The 21,231-nt window shown below is 38.7% G+C and overlaps 1 protein-coding gene across 1 annotated transcript in view; it reads left to right on the forward strand.

Annotated features, from left to right (window-relative positions):
• Window positions 1–6,163: 6,163 nt before the first annotated feature.
• fbxo9 (F-box protein 9) overlaps window positions 6,164–21,231 on the forward strand; it is a 46,966-nt gene continuing 31,898 nt past the window's right edge. Inside the window, exons 1-3 of the mRNA XM_061232759.1 lie at window positions 6,164–6,384; window positions 11,497–11,598; window positions 12,142–12,273. Coding sequence (XP_061088743.1) covers window positions 6,382–6,384; window positions 11,497–11,598; window positions 12,142–12,273 — 237 coding nt within the window. The 5' untranslated portion in view covers window positions 6,164–6,381. The remainder of the gene's footprint in view (window positions 6,385–11,496; window positions 11,599–12,141; window positions 12,274–21,231) is intronic.

A 21,231-nucleotide genomic window follows, 5' to 3' on the forward strand; every position in this document is an offset into this window, starting at 1 on the left:
CACTGCAGCGGCAAGAGAAAGTTCCATATACATAGGGTGAACATCCTCTCCCTCACACTTGTCCCAAGCCACAGAATGTCTGAGCCAATCATCTGAATTACAAGTGGGCCTCAATACTTCGACTATCCACCTTAAACTCAGCTTTCTGCTCCCTACATGAATGTGACAGGAGTGCCCTCTAGTGGCTTTAAGAGGTAATGCCCAACTAAGCAAGGCAAACCGTAACACTTTGCAGTAAATTTTTGCATGGGCATGTAATTAAATGTCATAGCCTGAATATACCCCATACATTTCCAACATTTTAATTTGTAAAGGCAGGCCTGAACCTGGGTTCATGATTGTGACCAGCACATCATCTGTGAACAAATTTTCTTTATACTCCACTCCTCCTATAAATATATCCTTTAATTCTGTCTCCTGTCACATTGCTTGGGCCAAACGTTCAATTAATAAATTGAAACAACTGGGGCTAGCAGGGTTTAGAAAGTTATGAATTTCGATGTGGTAACATATCCCTTGCTTGCAATAACTGTATCAAGCCTGTGACCTATTGACATCAACAAACTGTTGCATTCTTCTATTTGTGATGCTTTTCCAGGCTGTTACTGCAGCCTCTTTCAGTTATTGTTTGTTTTGGGGGGGATTTCCCATCAGTCCTCACCTCCTCTTCAGGCGGTGAAATGCATGCTCAATTGGGTTAAGGTCTGGTGATTGACTTGGCCAGTTTTAAGCCTTCTACTTTTTCTCCCTAATGAAGTTGTTGTGTTGGCAGTGTGTTGCCAATTAGTTTGGACACATTTTTTCATAAGTTGGCAGAAAGAATGTTCTGAATTCAACCCGCTGCTACCATAATGAGTTACATCATCAATAAAGATTAGTGAGACCACTTCAGAAGCAGCCAGGCAACCCGAAGCCATGACACTTCCTCCACCGTGCTTCACAGGTGAGCTTGTATGTTTTGGATTCACAAGAGGTTCCCTTCTTTCTCCTTTTTTCTTCTTTACCATCACTTTGGTAGAGGTTAATCTTGGTCTCATCAGTTCATAAAACTTTGTTCCAGAAATCTTGTGGCTCATCTCTGTACTTCTTTGCAAATTGTTATCTCGCCATCCAATTCTTACTACTGATGAGTAGTTTGCATCTTGTGGTATAGCTTCTATATTGCTGCTCTCTAAGACTTCTTTGAACGGTTCATTGAAATAACACACAATGTTTCTGTCATCAAGCTGTTCCTAGCTTGACCTGTTCGATGTTGCTCAGTACACCAGCAGTTTCTTTCTTTTCCCAATGCTTGTGCAGTGGATTTCCCCACTTTTCTAAGCTTCAAAATGCTTGTTTTTCTCCCAAATAGTTCTCTGGTCTTCATGTTGGTGTTGGTGTTTTTTTTAAAGATATTTTTTAGCTTTATTGGACAGTATTGTATAGAGAGACAGGAAGAATGGGAGCGAGAGAGAGGGAAAGACATGCGACAAATATCAGATGGTTGAATTCGAACCGCCGACGTCACGGCTCACAATGAGCATGCGGTCAGTGCTCTACAGGCTGCGCCACCGAGACACCCGGTGTCTTATTCTAAAACAAATGCAGTCTTCACAGGCAAAACCCAAGGCTAAAACCAAGAGTAGACATTCATTTAGTGTTTAACCATTCAATCTAACAGGACACATCTGGGCAACAAGAAATATCTGTCAGTTACATGTTCCAATAATTCTAATCTGTTATCTCATGTACATCGAATTGTGTTTGAACTCAAACACAATTGTCTTCAGTGTATAGCAAAAACAAAGGAATTGACCTTTCTTTTCCAACACTTTTAGAGGGGACTGTATGGAGTCTTGGGTATATTGTCTTGGGTTTGTCTATTTTTTATGAATCCTGTTTGATCCTCATCTATTAACAAAGAGATTACAGTTAACATATCCTTTGTTAAGATGGCGGCATACAGTTTATAGTCAGTGTGTATAAGACACTGATAGGTCTATGTCCTTTACAGTCTATCCTGTCCTTTCCTTCCTTGGGGATAACTGATATAAAGGCCTCCCTCTGGGGGGAGCAGGTGTTCTCTGAAGGATTTGTACCATTCTGGGATGAACCCATCATTACAAGGTCACTTGTTAGTGTTCAGCTTTACCTATTTCACCTCCCTATTTAATAGGGAGCCATATACCGCAAGTATCATTCCTGATACATCTGCTTTACCTCCTTATTGGCATGTTTAAGATTAGCTAGGCCTGCACAGTTGAACACTGCCTTGCCAAGAGCATAGCATGGTGGTTGGTATATTGTGCTCTGAAAATCTGACTGTGAGTCGCAGAAATCTCACAGGAGCGAGGTGCTCACAGTTTGGTGATGCAGTTGCTCTCGACCGACTACACATCTTCCTGCATGATGGGAAATGACTTGCTCTGGTTTGAGCAAAGCGCCTATTGGCTCAGAACCACTGTCACTACCCACAAGCAAGTTATGGGACTTCTATCTTATCCATCATGATTCCAAAAACTTCATGAATGGTCCGACAGAGACACCAAATGACTGTTATCAGAGCACTGCATTCACAATTAAACACTTTACACATTCCTCATCAATGCTGTTTTAATCAACATCTCTGCAATTGAGTTTATATAGAAATAACTATCATAACCCCTAAATATAATGTGAAAGTAATACACCATCTCCTTTATCCAATCAAAATAATAATAATAATAATAATAATAATAATAATAATAATAATAATAATAATAATAATAATAATAATTGTAATAAGTGAGTGTTATCTGGATCTTGTTATAAGGTAACAAAAATGGCGGACCAAAAAGGCAACTCTGAATACACACTCGGACACTGGTAAAAAGTTGTTAACAGTCTTTAATGAAAGCGGCCCAGAGGTACACAAAAATCCATGGGGTAACAACTCAGGAGTCTTCAGGAGCGCAATAGAGGGGGGAGTCTGGAGAACAGAAATCTACTAGCAGGCTAGCGAGAAAAGAACACTTGTTAAAGTCCAAACACAAAATAAGGCTACGGCTGACTGGGAAAAAAAGAGCTGGGGGGTCAGCCGAGTTGAAGTTACTGCAAAAAGTTCCTTAGCTGGTTTGAAGTCCTGAGAGGCTTGAGGAGAGTTCACTGCTCGCAAACAGACGATCTGGCGAGGGAGGATCTTCAGAGTCACTCTCTTATACTGGAGCTGATGAGGAAATCCGAGCCTGATGTGCATGGGGGCGGAGACTCCTGAAGCCAGCATGAGCCACGCCTACAGCCAGTTGGTGTAGGCTCACCTACACACAGACAGAGGGAGACACACACACACACGAGGGAGGGGAAACAAAAACACAGACACCGGGAAGGCAGGAACTGCTGACCTCATGACAGATCTGGATTTAGTTTTTTGCACCATTCTTTACAAACTCTAGAGACTAGTGTGCATGAAAATCCCAGGAGATCAGCAGTTTCTGAGATACTCAGACCACCCTGTCTGGCACCAACAATCATTCTACCGTCAAAGACACTTAGATCACATTTCATTAAATTTCTTCCCCACTTCACATTTGGTCTGAAAAACAACTGAACATCTTGACCACGTCTGCATGCTTTTACGCATTTAGCTTTTATGCATTTAGCTTTTTCAAAATCATAACTGGGTCTATGCCAAAATATTGTGTGTCCTGACAATGTAAGCTCACATAATCTGAAAAAAAGGGATAAACATTTTTTGGTCTTTCTTGAAATAATTTTAGACATATTCCATTGATATCTTGGCATTCATTGAGCGTCTGTTTAGCCTAGTGTACGTTTCAAGTGTGCACTTTCATCCGCAATGTTCAACCTCTTCATTCCTTCTAGCTAACAAGACAAAGGGGAGAGTGTGAAGTAGGTGCAGATTTATGACTGAGCATGAGTGTAACCGTGTGAGAAATTGAACCCCTGCACCCTGCATTGGAAGGGGGGAAGTGCATAAAGCCAATGCATTTTCACTCACTTCTATTTAAACCACAACCATTTCAGGGTCCTCATCCGAATGCAGATACAGATCATTTAGTGTCGCAACAGTACTAATACAGATACAGATAAGGGCATCAGAATCCAAATTCCAGAATCCAGAATCCAAATTGCCTACAGTTCATGTACTAGGAATTTTACTTGATGCTCTTCGTGCAGCTCAGTACAGATGCATAGAATACGCAATAAACAGAATACAGCAGTGGATACAAAGTGTGCAATATACAATACATATACAATACGTCTGGGATCGAGACACCACTGGAGTGGAACGGCCAATGCGTCGGCGCCAGGAGCTCGGGAAAGTGATCAACGGCGAGTATTTCCCTATGCCAGATTTAAATAAAGCTGCACCATGGAGAGATCCGCGGAGAAAGTCAGCACCAAGGCCAGCACCACCGGGGCGAGACGCACGCGGAATGGAAAAAAACGAATAATCTCATTAAACAGGCACAGCTGAACCGAGTGAGAGGGAGGGAGCTGCACCCTTCAAAGAGCGGGGCTGACGACGGAGGCAGAAAGACACAACGCCAGTGTGGGCTTAAGCCGTTTCAGCCTAAAGACGAACAAACTCCCACAGAGAGAAACGTGGAGGAATTCCGGGAGGAAACCCCGCGACCGAAACTGAAGTCCGGGACACGTGAGCATATCTCTCCAGCTGTGAGGCAGCTAACATTGTCCCGCTCTAACCCCTAGAACTGAAGCACCTACGGAGGACGGCTAGGCTGGGAAAGCGGACGGTCAATACCGGGGAGACGGAGGCGGAGCGACCCCGCCCCCAGACAAAGACGGACAAACGCTGTTGCGTGGATGCCGATTCTTTTTTTGTGTTTTTTTTCGCTGCCTTTTCGGGGTTCCAAATTTTTTGACCGTTTGCTATTTTTTTTTTTTTTAAAGGAACCCAGTTTTTTGTTCTGAACAATTGAACTCTGCCCTAAAGGCCTTTATTGAGAATAAATTAATTTTTATTCACCCATTCTCTCTCACTCTCACTCTCACTCTCTCTCTCACTCTCTCAACCAGTGGGGCACCACAATATATAATAAACAATATACAAAACGCATACAATATACAATATACAAACACATACAATATACAATGAATACAAAAACACAACATACAAAGCAAGAGTTCAGGAGGTATTGAGAAGGGCTACCACTTTGGGATAGAAGATATTCTGGTGGCTATTCTGTGGTCTCAGTAATAGACCTGTACCACCGTGTCCGGAATCAAGTCTTATGAACAGGCTCTCGGCTCAATGGGACGGATCAGCCATAATCTTCCCTGCACATTTCCTAGTTCTGGAGATAAGTAGGTTCTTAATAGAGGGCAGGTGGCAGCCGATGACCCACTGAACCATGCATACGACTCTTTGTAGCTTGGCCTTAGAGTTAGCTGATGTGCAAATGCCACAGACTCCAAATATACACTCACCGAGCACTTTATTAGGAACATTAACTTTATTATACCTACTTATTCATGCGATCAATTGTGTGGCAGCAGTGCAATGCATACAATCATGTAGATATGGGTCAGGAGCTTCAGTTAATGCTCACATCAACCATCAGGATGGGGGAAAATTTTGACCTAAGTGACTGTGGAATGATTGTTGGTGGTTTGCTGATCTCCTGGGATTTTCACGCACACTAGTCTCTAGAGTTTGCAAAGAATGGTGCCAAAATCAATAAAAAAATCCATTGAGCAGCAGTTCTGCAGACAGAAACAAGAGACGTCAGAGGAGAATGGCCAGACTGGTCAGGTGGTGACAGAAAGGTGAGAGAAATGCAAATAACCACACATTACAACAGTGGCATACAGAAGGGCATCTCTGAACACACAACACATCATAACTCTAAGTGGATAGGCTACAGCAGTAGTCAAAAAAATGAGTCTAATAAATACCTAATAAAGTGCTCACTGAGTACTCTGTTCCGTTGTAGAGAAGTAGTAGAGAAGAATGGTGCTATTTTATAGATCTTTTAAAAAGTCAGTCATAACCTCTTCATTGGTTTGTGGTACAGAAACAAAAATAGACTGTGATGTCTGCCATTGCTCAGAAGAAGTGTCCGACTTTTTGACTCCTCCCCCGACTGCAATCGGCTACTCTCGCCTGTTTTCGAGGCGAGCCGAAAGTCATCTCAAACAAGCCTTATGTCTTCTTTGGCTAGCCGTAGTTTTATGCAGGAGCTTTGCCCTTTCACTCTGCAGTAAAACCAAACCAACCTGATTGTAACTCTTGGGGGTAGTAGTTAGCATAACTGGTCGAGATGGCTGCAGTTTGGCGTGCTCGTAATTTTTCCTGTTGTGTTGTCCGCTTTTCTGACCGCGAACTGTACTATTAATTTTATCTGGAGACAGAATAGAGGACCTCTCAGATAAGCAACTATGGTAATTATATACGTTAACAGTAACCTTCGTCACAATTCCATTTGTGAATTTATGTGGTGACATGTCAACTGGTTGAATACTATAACCTGCTTAGCTATCGAGCTAACGTTAATGTCGTAATACGTAGCGCAAGTTCGCTAACACAAGTTGCTAGTTAGTTGGACACATTTGGCTGCGGTGCTAGCTAGATCGGTAGCCTAGCGCTACCAAAGTGACGTTAGCAAGTTATGTTAACGGATGGTAAGCTTGCTTGCTTGAGTTCCAGCGACACGTACATTGAAATGTTCTGTATCTACAACACACTAACATAGCTCGTCATATAACGTTAATTCAAGTGAATATAGCTAGCTGCATTGTATATTTGTGTTTCTGGCTAACAAGTCACGAGCTTCACGTCAATGCTAAGCATGTAGTTATGAAGTGCTAGCTAGCTAGCTAGTAGTGCTGTCGCAGCTCAGTAAATTGCTTTGTTTGGCCCTGGCTAAGGAACTTTTAGCTGTCTTTTAGCTGTTAGATGTCTAAAATAAGACATAATTAGACTTAAGCAATGGGATAAATACTGACTTCGCGGACGAAAATAACTTGCACCTAACCAAAATGTTTGAACTACTTTATCCGATACACCCTCAACTTTTCAGCCGAGTTGAGTTGTCTCTTTCAATGGGGAACGCATTATCGTCTGCGCGACTTAGGATGGGGTTATGGCAATTCCATGATGTCAACCTGAGCATGAAAAAGCAACTTTTACTTCCCAATTAAACTTATTTCACATTTACCCGTAGGGTGTATATTTTGGAGTACAGACTTAATTAGGCCATTGTATTAATGAAACTGCATGTTTTTACCATTACAGTGCAGAATGAAATGTAAAAAAAAAAAAAGGTTTTTAGAGTTTCAGAAGAAACTCTGAGTTTGCATGTGATTATGCCTGTCACAATTATTACATAATTGCCTGATCGCGATTATTTGAGTTGACCGCGATTATTTTGCATAATCGTTAGATTCCATTTTGGGTGAACCAACGAGTCTCTATTTATAGCGTAGAGACTCCCCTACGGGTGCAGAGTGCTCTGGGTGAAATTGTGATGGAGATAATTTACAGACAGTAATTTTTCTGCTTAAATTCATTAGCTTATGTTTAGAAACCTAGTCTATTAAATAATGTATTAATATATTCTACATTTTAGAATTGTTGTGCAATGCAATCGCACCAAACAGCGTATCTATCATGCAATATTTGTTACATCATTATTTATTTGAAGAGCGCGTTTCCATCGTCTATTTCTCGCATAAACTCTTTATTAACAAAATGGAAAAAAACACCTAAAACGATATTGTGTAAGTTTTGCTAATTGTGTCGTTTCCATCCAGATGTTCCAATGAAATAATTCGTGTAAAAAAAAAAAATCCTCAATGGGAACATGCTTTTTGTTTCACCGTTGCATGCATATTAACGTCCTTCTACAGTAACTGTCTTGGACCACCTTTTCGTTGTTATGCAAGCCTACACGATAGTTTTAGAACAAGTTAATAAATCAATCAATATGTGCCGCAGAGCGTGAAGTGAAACATAGAACATGTGCACAAGCTACAACATCAGCCACAACATTAAAAAATCATTAATGAATTGCATTCAAAAGTTTAATTGTTGAAAATGGAAATCTTGTGAGCTCATTGGGAGGGGGGTGGTGGTGGTGTGCATTGTTTTGCAGGAATAGATCCCATGCATTTTAAATGATGTAGGTGTTTGTTGCTGCAATTCCTCTCTTGACCGTTAGAAGTCCGACATTACCTATTGCGCCTTTAAATTTAACAAAAGGTATGAGAGAGTGCTTGATTGGTCAAACCTGTCAGAATTATATGTACAATCAACAGGAAGTAGTTTGGAAGTTCTTCCTGCTTATTGTTAGACAGATATGATCTGGTGGGTAACACCACAGATATCAAATCTTCAGACAATTTTTAATTCAATATTATTTTCTTTTTATATTTTTTCAAACTAATCTTTATAATCAGTAAACAGTATTTTCAGTGTTTTCTTTTTGACCTGAAAATTAAAATTTAATTCTCATCATATTGCAAAAGTAATCTTAAAAGAGGTTAATATAAACAAATTCATTAATATTCTGACAGTAAGTACATTACATTACATTATTGGCATTTGGCAGACGCTCTTATCCAGAGCGACATACAGTTGATTAAGCTAAGCAGGAGACAATCCTCCCCTGGAGCAGTGCAGGGTTAAGGGCCTTGCTCAAGGGCCCAACAGCTGTGCAGATCTTATTGTGGCTATTAGAACCACCAACCTTGTGTGTCCCAGTCATTTACCTTAACCACTACGCTACAGGCCACCCAAAACAAGTATGATTTACATTTGTTTATGTAATGTGAAAATGAGCGAACATGGTTTGCAACCCAAATCAAAGAATGACCCACCTACCATAATTTAATGTTAACTAAACATAATGTGTCTAATAGTAACTCAATTCAATCGTATATTCACTTCGTCTACAATACGCTTGAGATTAACCCAACGGCTCTGGTTTATCTGCTTATGGCTTTCTGTAGATTTACTAGCCATTATTTTTTCTAACTTTTTTGTCATTAATTGCTGGCAATTGTGTGCTACTAATCAGAGTTTCTTAAATAATTTATATGGAGAAATCAGTAGATGAGCATTTACTCTATTGCTAAAACCTATCCAGAAATTGTAATTACTTGGGCTATTTATTTTTGTGACCAATTATGTAGATAGCAAGCTATACAAACTAAATGACAGACAGCATTTTTGCTTTGTGGAAGTGTTGATGATATGTTCTTTTTTATTAAGTTAGCTAACTGCATTTGCTGGATTGCTATTGCTACTTTTTAGTTTTGTTTTTCTACATGGTTTTCATACTGTTCTCAAACCTTATTTCTCAAACGTTTAACTTACTGACTTCAGGACACAGTGCTGCTGTTTTCTTACTGTTGGCTGCCTGTTGACTCCAAATAATTACATTACATTACAAGGCATTTAGCAGACGCTCTTATCCAAAGCGACGTACAATGAAGTGCAGGTTGAACACAGGAACAAGTGTGAAGAGGACCCTAGAGGACAGTATGGTTCCGAGTCCTAGCGTGACCATACAGATACAATTGGAACCCTTGAAGTATACATCAACCTACAAACTAGCATACCAAGGTTGGCAGCTAGAATACGACAATATCTATATATATGTGCCATTAAAGTATATGGCATATACAAGGCCATTACATATTTACATACATAATTACATATTATGAAACAAAAATTAGATTATTCATAGGATGATTATTAATAGGATGGATCATCGAATCGGGGATTACATGAAGAGACAGAAGCATTTGAGGCTGCCTAAATCCACAGAAGAACTGTGGCTAGTTCTCTAAGATGTTTGGAACAACCTACCGACCGAGTTCCTTCAAAAACTGTGTGCAAAGTATACCTAGAAGAATTGATGCTGTTTTGAAGGCAAAGGGTGGTCACACCAAATATTGATTTGATTTAGATTTTTCTTCAGTTCATTCACTTCTTCTGTTCATGCATTTTGTTAATTGATAAAAAAATAACTATTGACATTTCTATTTTTGAAAGCATTCTTATTTTACAGCACTTTTTCACACCTGCCTAATACTTTTGCACAGTACTGTATGTCCAAGGCTGGAGCCTCGGCATTTGCAGAAGCGCCATCTCGGAAAGGGGTTTGTTCAACAAATTAGATTGTTCTTTTTGTCTCTCGGTCATCAGGATACTCACCGCAGATCAGGCATGTCACTGGGAAGTTCAGATACAGTTCAGTATGCTTGTGATTTTATAAAAACAAGCAAATAATTGAAATATAACTCCGTGGGAGCGGGAGCTTCAGGTTTCTTGAGCATTTTGGCAGGAAAAAAGATGGAGTTTGGTATGGTCTTCCATTAATTTCCTTTGTGACTATTGTCTGTGTCTGTAATCTTCATTGCTTTAAGGTGAACCATGTCTAGATTAGACATGCATATCTTGTGTAACTAAATAAATCTCTTGATTTTCACCTTGTTGCAAGTTGTGCATTTTGATAAAGATTGATCCGACACGTTGCTCTGCCTATCACTGAATTTGGAAATGTAATTGATAATTCAAATATCAAATAATCTTTGATAATTACCGAATTAAATCAAATAAATATATTAGATGTTGAATTAGTGACATGTTAACTTGTTTACACACTTGTGTTCAGTATTCAGAGTGCTGGATATTTAAAGGTACAATAGGTAATTTTGGACTTCTAACGGTCAAGAGAGGAATTGCGGCAACAAACACGCTCAAACCACAACACTGTTTATCCCACCCCACCTGGCTGAGGTTGAGTCTACATGTCAGTGAGCCTTTTTCAATGATAGGAAGGGATTTACAATGGTCTTGTAATAATGTTTTAAGACATTAAGATAAAATCTTACCTATTGTCTGTCTGTCACTCCCAAAAGTAGTCTTGACTGTTAAAACTGATGGATTTAGGAATTGCTGTTTTAAACACATTTTAATTAATCCTTGCTTTCGTTTTGATTGATGGCTGGTTGGAGATTCATTGTGCTAGATTCTGGCAGAAATTTAGAAAATGCCTGACAAGAAGTGCATGCACAAATAGGCCTACTAGAGTTAGTGCAGTCTTTGGAGTAAGTATTTGGACAGTGGTACAATTTCTGTTCTTTTGGCTCTGTCCTCTAGCACATTGGACTGCACTGTATTTTCTTGATGGAGAGTTGAAATTATTTGCAAGTACCACTCAAACTTTTATTTATTGTGTGATTTGAAATATTTAAAATGATAGCCTACATAATGAAACAGAACAAGTAACCATTACATCATATGTTTGTCTTCAATTCTCTGGCACACCAGTGCAGCAGTGATCACAAACTACAAGTGAAGGTTGTGCATGCTTGTTACGGCTGGTGTCATGCTGGTGCCAGCGTGACTAACACTGTAGTATCTTTATATTGTGTGATTCTGATATTGTGTGCTTCAGCTAGATTGCTGATTTTTAGATTGTGTTGCGAGTAATTTTTTATGCTCCAGCCAGAGAGCAAACTATAACCATATGTTTCTATCACCAGGCAGAGAGTGAAATAAAGTGTGGTGATATTCTGCAAGAGGAAGAGGAAGAAAAAGAAAATGAACCTGAAGAAAATGAAAATTCTTGTGATACTGACCTCCAAGTAAGTACAGTTCAGTCTCAGGGTCAGATTTACAAAGGAAACCGTGTGACTCATTTGCAGTCGCTGATACCAAAATTACTGAGCAATTCGCAATTATGTAGTTGAACAAATGAAAAGCCCTCATTCACAATTTTGTGGTAGGAGACACCCATGAAACAAAATAAGTTAGATTTCTATAAGTGAATAATACGGCTTCATAACATTCTCATTAGTAAACCTTACGATTGATGCGCATTCGCAGGGCATTATTACATAAATTTAATGCGCTACCACCATATTCTGCCAAAAATACTGATAAAATCTATACGTCCATCACAGCGAGGACAGGCATGGGCTGATTTGTTTGTGAATCTTGGTCAGAAAACAAAAACATGCTGATGGAATGAGCTTTTAGTGAAGAGAATCAAATGACGAAAAACGAAATCAGCAAATTAGCTTGTCTATTGACATGCTTACTAAATGAATCAAAAAGCAGACGGGAGTATTTCACATTTAAGATTTACTGAACAGTATTTTGACTACTCTCTTCACTTTTTTTTTCAGCTGGAGCTCAGTGTTTTTCGTGCACAGTGGATGTCTGAACTGATACCATCTGCTGGGTCCAGCACTGGTAAGAAAGAGCTTTCACGATCTGGGGATTTGAAGAGAAGACAAGACTTTGCTCAAGAGGAAAAAGTAAGTTTTTTAAAAAGTTTTTTTTATAACTAATTATTAATTTTTAACTAATTTGCTTGTTGCTGCCAATAACAAACTTGTATCGTTTTAGAATTAGATATGTAGTCTTCGCTTGGATAATAAGCAATAGTAGACAGAGTTTCAGTGATCCCTTGTCTGGAGTGCAATTTGGGCAGCGACAGGAGAATAAGCTCCCACGCCACTGGCTGTGGCAGTTAGAACCAATTTTCAACCAATGAGCTTGAACTGTTGTACAGCTGTACAATGTTTTGATGCAGAGTCGCGGCCTGACAAATGTACACTTTGAAACCCAAATTTAAGGACTATAAACACAGGCAGAGGGTGAGTCAACATGCCAGTGAGCCTTTTTCAATGATAGGATGGTCTTGTAACAATGTTTTAACACAAATATCTTAGCTATTGTACCTTTCAAAGCGAAAGCAAATGAGCAGAACCACACCCAGGAATAATATGGCAATCAATCTCTCAGGGAACTGCTAATTCTGCATTCACCACCATGGGGATCTTCAAATGAAAGTTTGTGTTTGTGTGAGTGTCAGTCTCAAGCTCAATACTATTACGATTCCAGATCTTTAAAATAGTTAATTTACCTACAGCCACTATTTTCTGCATTCTACATTTGCCCATAGCCAGAGTGTCACTGCTTTCTTCATAACTTGGTTTAATTACTGGCTGATCAAGTCTCGCCACATAGTGGTCACAAACATTTCGTTCATAGCCATAGTTGTCACTCCCAGAAGTAGTCTTTAATATTCAATGTCAATCATGAATTAATATGCATGGGCCAGGGGAAGCTGGGATGTCCCGCCCTTCCTTCACCTAGATAAAATAGGGTCATCCTTTGGTTAGTTTTTTGAGTTGGAAGTTCTCCACCTTGGTCTGGCATTCTAAATTTCATCCCTGGTCATTTTGTGTTTTGGTATTTTCTTTAATTCATTTCTCTTGACTGTAAACTTTGTTGTTTTAAGGTAGTTGAACCCGTCTCTAGATTTGACGTGGATCTGTGTTGTAGCCTAAGACATTTTTTCATTTTAATCTACTTGGGTGTAATTAAAGTGTGCACCTTGATAAAGGTTGATCCAATAGGTTGCCATGCCGATCAAATAATTTGGCGATTTAATTGATATCTTTGATAATAATGAATAAATTCAATCAAATGCATTTATTTTACATGTTGGATAAGTGAAGGGTTTTAACATTTGATGTGCTTGTATTTGGTATTCAGTGTTGAATATTAAACAAGGGTGTTGATTGTTAAAATTGCTGGATGCTCATATTTCCATATTCCATATTTACATTTCACATTAGTATTTTTGTCATTTGGCAAGTGCATAGGTCCACAAGTTAAAAGCATCAAATCCATAAATAGAAAATCCCGCATGAAGAGCTGTTCTATACAAAAAGCCAATAGTCATCGTAAGTGCAATTAATTTTTTTTAACCGTATTTCACATTAACTACACTTCCCTGACAGATCCATGTTATACTGATAGTAGTGTAGAGGAAATCTTTTTTGCAGTTTGCAAAATAGGCATTTCTTTGAAGTTATAGCTACTGAACCAATTGACCCATTTGCCTCACTGCACAGCATAGAAAATGTATCCAGTGGGCTGCGTGGCTGCTGCCTCTGTCTATAATTGCTGAAATAAACATACATTTTTATTTACAAAGTATTGCTGTTTTGTTAACGGTGAATGAATTAAGGCATATTATAGGCACATTGAGAAAAATGGTACAAAAGTCCACTATTTGGCATGCACTTCGTCACTCATGAGGTTACTAAAACCGGATGAGTTTTAAAGATGAGAAGTATGTATATGTATATAAGTATATGTATATATATGTATATGTACATTTGTATATACAGTCCCGGCCAAAGGTTTGGTCGCATGAGTGGACAAAAGTGACAATTGCTAATTACCCAACTCTTAATTAGCTAATACAGTTCGGAAACAACACAAATTAATCATAAGTGTCTAAAGTTTATTAGAAGCTAGCAAAATGACATTTCAAAAATGTTACTAAATGTTACAGCTTGATAATGATCAATTATCAAGGCCACAGTGAATAAGGAAGAAACAAACAAGGGGCTTGATTAGTCAGCTGTAGATGACTTTGAGCTATAAAAGCAGAAATTTGACACTTTAAGCCATCAAGTTCATGCTCGACATTGCTTCTGTCAACATGCCCAAGATCAAACCAGAAACCAAAGTGCTGATCATCAAGAATCTCAAGTCCAAGTCTCCTGCTGAAGTGGCAGACATCTTCAATGTGTCTAAACGGAGGTGGAGAGGATTTGCAAGCGCTACCAAGAGACTGGCGACGTCCATGAAAGACCCAGACCGGGCAGACCGGGCAAGACAACTGCTCGAGACGACAGCTTGCTGGTCCGACTGTCAAAAGCCAGCCCCATGTCAACCACCTCACAGCTCCAGGAGGAGTGGACGCCAGCAACACTACTTTCGTCAAGAACTGTACGTCGGATTCTTGCTCGCAATGGTCTCCACGGTCGTATTGCTGCCCAGAAAACAGCGCTAAACAAGAGACCGCTAAGAAACCGTGTTGCGTACGCCAAGGCCCGCAGCCTTACAGAAGGTTGGACAGCAGAAGAGTGGCTAAAAATTTATTTTTCAGATGAATCGTCAGTTGAGCTCCATCCCAAGCGCCGCCAATATTGTCGACGACCTGGGGCCCGTCTGGACCCAGAAGATAGTCAAATTTGGAGGTGGAAAGATTATGGTTTGGGGTTACATCCAATACGGAGGTGCCAGGGAGATCTGTCAGGTGGATGGTAACATTGACAGTGCCAAATATCAATAGATTCTTGCCTCCCAGTACATTCCCAACTACAAGAGGGGTCAGATTTTTCAACAGGTTGGAGCTCCTTGCCATACCTCAGGTTCCACTATGAAGTTTCACAGGGGGAAGAAGATCAAGGTCCTTCAGGGATGGCCAGCACAGTCTCCAGATATGAATATTATTGAGCATATCTGGGGAAGAATGAAGGAGGAAGCTTGGAGGACCATGCCGAGGAAGCTTGGAGGAGCTTTGGGATGCCTGCAAGGTGGCCTTCCATGCCATTCCCGACGACTTCATCAACAAGCTCTACGACTCTCTGCCCAACCGGATGGCAACTGTTCAGCAGGCCAAAGGAACCCATACAAGATATTAATTTCTTAACTTATAGTCCATGATGAAATACTAGACTGATTTTTCACTTGGTATTTTATTTACTTTTTGAGAAAGATACAATTTATTGATTATAATTTGATTTGCGACTAGACAAGATTGTCCAGGTAGAAACTGGCTTGTTCATCATTATCAAGCAATAAACCTCATAAGCATCTATGAAATTTTTGTTTTGCTAGTATCTAAATAAACTTCAGACACTTATGATTAATTTGTGTTGTTTCCTAACTGTATTAGCTAATTAAGAGTTGGGTAATTAGCAATTGTCACTTTTGTCCACTCATGTGACAACCTTTGGCCGGGACTGTATATGTACAGTGGTGTGAAAAAGTGTTTGCCCCCTTCCTGATTTCTTATTTTTTTTGCATGTTTGTCACACTTAAATGTTTCAGATCATCAAACAAATTTAAATATTAGTCAAAGACAACACAAGTAAACACAAAATGCAGTTTTTAAATGAAGATTTTTATTATTAAGGGAGAAAAACAATCCAAACCTACATGGCCCTGTGTGAAAAAGTGATTGCCCCCTAAACCTAATAACTGGTTGGGCCACCCTTAGCAGCAACAACTGCAATCAAGCGTTTGCAATAACTTGCAATGAGTCTCTTACAGCGCTGTGGAGGAATTTTGGTCCACTCATCTTTGCAGAATTGTTGTAATTCAGCCACATTGGAGGGTTTTCGAGCATGAACCGCCTTTTTAAGGTCATGCCACAGCATCTCAATAGGATTCAGGTCAGGACTTTGACTCAGCCATTCAGAGGTGGACTTGGAATTGGCCATTCAGAGGTGTTTTGGATCATTGTCCTGCTGCAGAACCCAAGTTCGTTTCAGCTTGAGGTCACGAACAGATGGCCGGACATTCTCCTTCAGGATTTTTTGGTAGACAGCAGAATTCCATTTATCACAGCAAGTCTTCCAGTTCCTGAAGCAGCAAAACAGCCCCAGACCATCACACTACCACCACCATATTTTACTGTTGGTATGATGTTCTTTTCCTGAAATGCGGTGTTACTTTTACGCCAGATGTAATGGGACACACACCTTCCAAAAAGTTCAACTTTTGTCTCGTCAGACCAGAGTATTTTCCCAAAAGTCTTGGGGAACATCAAGATGTTTTCTGGCAAAATTGAGACGAGCCTTAATGTTCTTTTTGCTCAGCAGTGGTTTTCGTCTTGGAACTCTGCCATGCAGGCCATTTTTGCCCAGTCTCTTTCTTATGGTGGAGTCATGAACACTGACCTTAACTTGAGGCAAGTGAGGCCTGCAGTTCGTTGGATGTTGTTGTGGGGTCTTTTGTGACCTCTTGGATGAGTCGTCGCTGCGCTCTTGGGGTAATTTTGGTCGGCCGGCCACTCTTGGGAAGGTTCACCACTGTTCCATGTTTTCGCCATTTGTGGATAATGGCTCTCACTGTGGTTCGCTGGAGTCCCAAAGCTTTAGAAATGGCTTTATAACCCTTTCCAGACTGATAGATCTCAATAACTTTCTTTCTCATTTGTTTCTGAATTTCTTTAGATCTCTGCATGATGTCTAGCTTTTGAGGATCATTTGGTCTACTTCACTTTGTCAGGCAGGTCCTATTTAAATGATTTCTTGATTGAGAACAGGTGTGGCAGTAATCAGGCCTGGGTGTGGCTAGAGAAATTGAACTCAGGTTTGATAAACCACAGTTAAGTTATGTTTTAACAGGGGGGGCAATCACTTTTTCCACACAGGGCCATGTAGGTTTGGATTTTTTTTCTCCCTTAATAATAAAAACCTTCATTTAAAAACTGCATTTTGTGTTTACTTGTGTTGTCTTTGACTAATATTTAAATTTGTTTGATGATCTGAAACATTTAAGTGTGACAAACATGCAAAAAATAAGAAATCAGGAAGGGGCAAACACTTTTTCACACCACTGTATATGTATATATATATGTGTACATGTGTGTATATATGTATAAATAGATTTTTTTTAAAAATATTATTAAGTTAATCTCCGTCTAAAGGAGTTATATTGTGTAATTTCATCACTTCCCATGTCAATGATGCAGCACTCATGCAAAATCCTTTTGTTATTCATCAACATGGGAAAAGTCAGAGAGCTGTCAATTCAAAAGAGGCCGATGGTAATTGACCGTCACAAGTCTGGTAATGGGTACAAAGGAATACATAAACTGTTAAAAATACCACTTACAACTGTAAGGGCAAGAGTTAAAAAATATGAAATGGATGGAACTTGCCAGGAAGTTGCCACGGATGGTGGGGAAGATGGTGAAGGAGGCACTGATGAACCCAAGGATCAGAGTTAAGAATTGGTGACATTGGTTGCATCCTGGCATTACAAAGTCAATGGGCTCAAATTAAGTCTATTGATTGTTTAAGTCTTGGTCCATCAAAAGTTTTATTATGAATGACATTAGCAACACATAGCAAATTGCAAATTGCAAAAACACATAGCAAATTGTACTTAATGTTTCTGACAGAAGCATTGTTGTCATCTGCAAATGTAGCAAGCTTTATTGAAGCTTCCCCACTAGATTTTAACTTCTTACTTAACACAAGACATTTGATTGCCATAAAATTGGCAAATTGGGTACCCTACAGCACACAATCTTGTAGAGCAGTTTAACAAAATGCTTAAAGACGTACTCAGTGCTATCACTCTAATCACAGAAAAGAATATGCTTGAAATATGTAGCTTGGAAAACCACAACCATAAAACCATAAATTATATTTATGAATTAAAGGTGTGCAGAAATGGCAGACATTTATATAGCGCCTTTATCCAAAGCACTGTACAATTGATGCTTCTCCATTCGCCCATTCATACACACACTCACTCACCGACGGTGATTGGCTGCCATGCAAGGCCCCGACCAGCTCTTCAGGGGCATTTGGGGGTTAGGTGTCTTGCTTAGGGACACTTCGACACCGCACCGGGCGGGGGATCGAACCGGCAACCCTCCGACTGCCAGACGACTGCTCTTACTGCCTGAGCAATGTCGCCCCCAATTGGAGCAATGGTAAATCAATATGGATATTTATAGAGAACATCTTTTTGCGCATAACAGAGCTGTGCCTGTCAGAGAGGCTCATTTTTCAAAGCGCATCACTGAGAATGCACATAAACATAGGATGCTGTTTTCAACTATTGACTGCCTTTGAAATCCAGATCAGAACTCAGCTTCACCCATTCAGGCCTCAGCCACAAAATGTGAAGAATCTGCCTTATATTTTATGGACTAAATTTTCAAGATATGATCCGCAATTACAAGCTACCAAAGGAGTACAGTCATTGCCCACCAAACTATCCCCCTAGCAGTCATGTCTGCTTCACAATGATTTATGAAAATGAACTAAACAATATTGTTTCACAGCTGAAGCCAACCACTTCCTCTCTCGATCTTATTCTCTCTAGGTTTTTTAAAGACAACTTTGACTGTCTGCTGAAGAATGTGCTATTAAATCTGTCCTTAAAATGTGGAATTGTTCCGAACAGCTTTAAGACTTTAGTTGTGAGGCTGCTGCTGCAAAAAAAAGCCTTATCCCAACAGCTCTGATGAGTTTTTAAATAAAGTATTGGAAAAAGTGTTTTTTAAATGAATAGTGATTTTTTGAATGGAAACGATGTTGGTTTCATTATAAGGATTTAGAACCCACCACAGCACAAGGGAAGGTTATAAATTACATAAGAATAAGTCTTCATTCAAATAATGTATCCATTTTAATTCTTTTAAATCTTTGCTCTTCATTTGACACTGTTGATCATGGCATTTTAATTGAAAGGCTTGAAAACTGGGTCGGTCTCTCAGGCAATGTTTTAAATTGGTTTTATACATCCTGGATATTACTGGGAGACTAAGTTGGATGACCACTTCTCTGCGCATGTTAGAGTAGACTGTGCCATCCCAGAAGGAAGTTTATTTTGGTTGTTATCAACAATTTTTACAGAATGAATGCACATAGAAATAATGAATAACAATGTTGACCGAAAAGGTGTAGGCTGAAGCTTTAGCTTATTACACCTACCCTTTTTACATAATATATTCACAAATTCAACCCTTTCACTATTACGTTTAGTCTATACAAAAACAAAACATAATAAAAACATAAAAGTTCAAAAGGTTTCATACACAATAATAATCATACCTCAGTTTTATATTTGTTTAACAACTTATTTTTAAAGTTTTTTTTTTTTTTTTTTTTTTTTTTGTGCAAAGTGTACTGCACATCTTTAATAATTGTCACAAATATTCCACAAGTTAACCCCTTTCACAGATATACAGCTATTCTTTATATTTGTCCTCACCCTTGTTTTCTTAAACATACCTACTCTCCTAAATTCATACTGGCTCTCTCTAATTTCAGATAGCCTCTGAATACAGTTAGGAAGCATGTTATTTTGTGCTTTGTACATTATCTGTGCAGTTTTAAGAGCAACTAGATCACAAAACTTTAAAGCATAATTTGTTGGCTGGTTTCTAATAATCCGCTCGATTTACAATTCTTATGGCTCTCTTCTGCAGCATGAAAACTGGATTAGTGTTGGTCTTGTATGCGTTTCCCCATACCTCCACACAGTAGGTAATGTATGGAACTATTAGAGAACAATATAATATATATATATAGTGAGTTCTGATTCAAGATATCTTTAGTTTTAAATGGATTAAGATATTTTAGTTTTTACATGATTTATGTGTGGTTTCCAACTTAGTTTATGATCAATTATCACACCCAAAAAATTATTTTCGTACACTTTCATACACACACATGCCAATTACCAAATATTATAAACTTTGTTTTATTTAAATTTGATGATAGTTTGTTATCATCTTATGAGATGTCAGACCATCGCTTTAAGGCTTTCAATTCCCTTTCCACTGTATTCAGAAGCTGTTCCAAGCTTTTCCCAGAGAAAAATAAATTAGTGTCACCAGCAAATAAAACACATTTTAACAATTTAGACACATTATATAAATTATATATATATTATACAGTATATAAATATAATTTATATACTGTATAAACAGTTTAGGGCCTAACACTGATCCTTGTGGAATCGCACAAGTAACCTTCAACAAATCGGATACAATATTATTTATTTGTACATATTGATGTCTATCATCAAGATAACCTTAACCTCAACCTAATACCATATCTCTTCAGTTTGTTCATTGTCAATAGTATCGAATTATTTTATTTTATTTTATTTTTTAAAATCTATAAACACCCCGACAGTATATTCCGTATTGTCCATTTCAGTAGATATCTCTTCTACCAGTTCCGTCACTACCAACATGGTGGACCCATTCACTCAAAAGCCATACTGATGGCCACTCAATGAATTGTGTTTTTCTATAAAATTGTCAAGTCTCTGCACAAATAGTTTTTCTAGAATTTTAGAGGAACTGGGGAAGATGTCTATCTGCTTTTATAAATAGAAATTACTTTTGCGGTTTTCATTTTGCTGGGAAATATTCCTGTTTGGAATGATTGATTGCAGATATGTGTCATGGTTTCCACTATACATTCTGTAATATTTTTACTAACGACATATCAATTTCAGTCCAATCAGTAGAGTTTTTATTCTTTTTTTTTTTCTTTTTTTTTTTACAATGTGTAATATTTCCTTTTTATCAACACCCCTTTTTATGAATTATATCTTCATCTACACCATCCTTATTTTTCAGCTCCATAGTCTAATTTGCTAAATTGTATTCAACATTTACAAAATAATCATTAAATTCATTAGCAATTTAT

Source organism: Conger conger, chromosome 2 (assembly GCF_963514075.1).
Source record: "Conger conger chromosome 2, fConCon1.1, whole genome shotgun sequence".
Taxonomy (NCBI): Eukaryota; Metazoa; Chordata; class Actinopteri; order Anguilliformes; family Congridae; genus Conger; species Conger conger.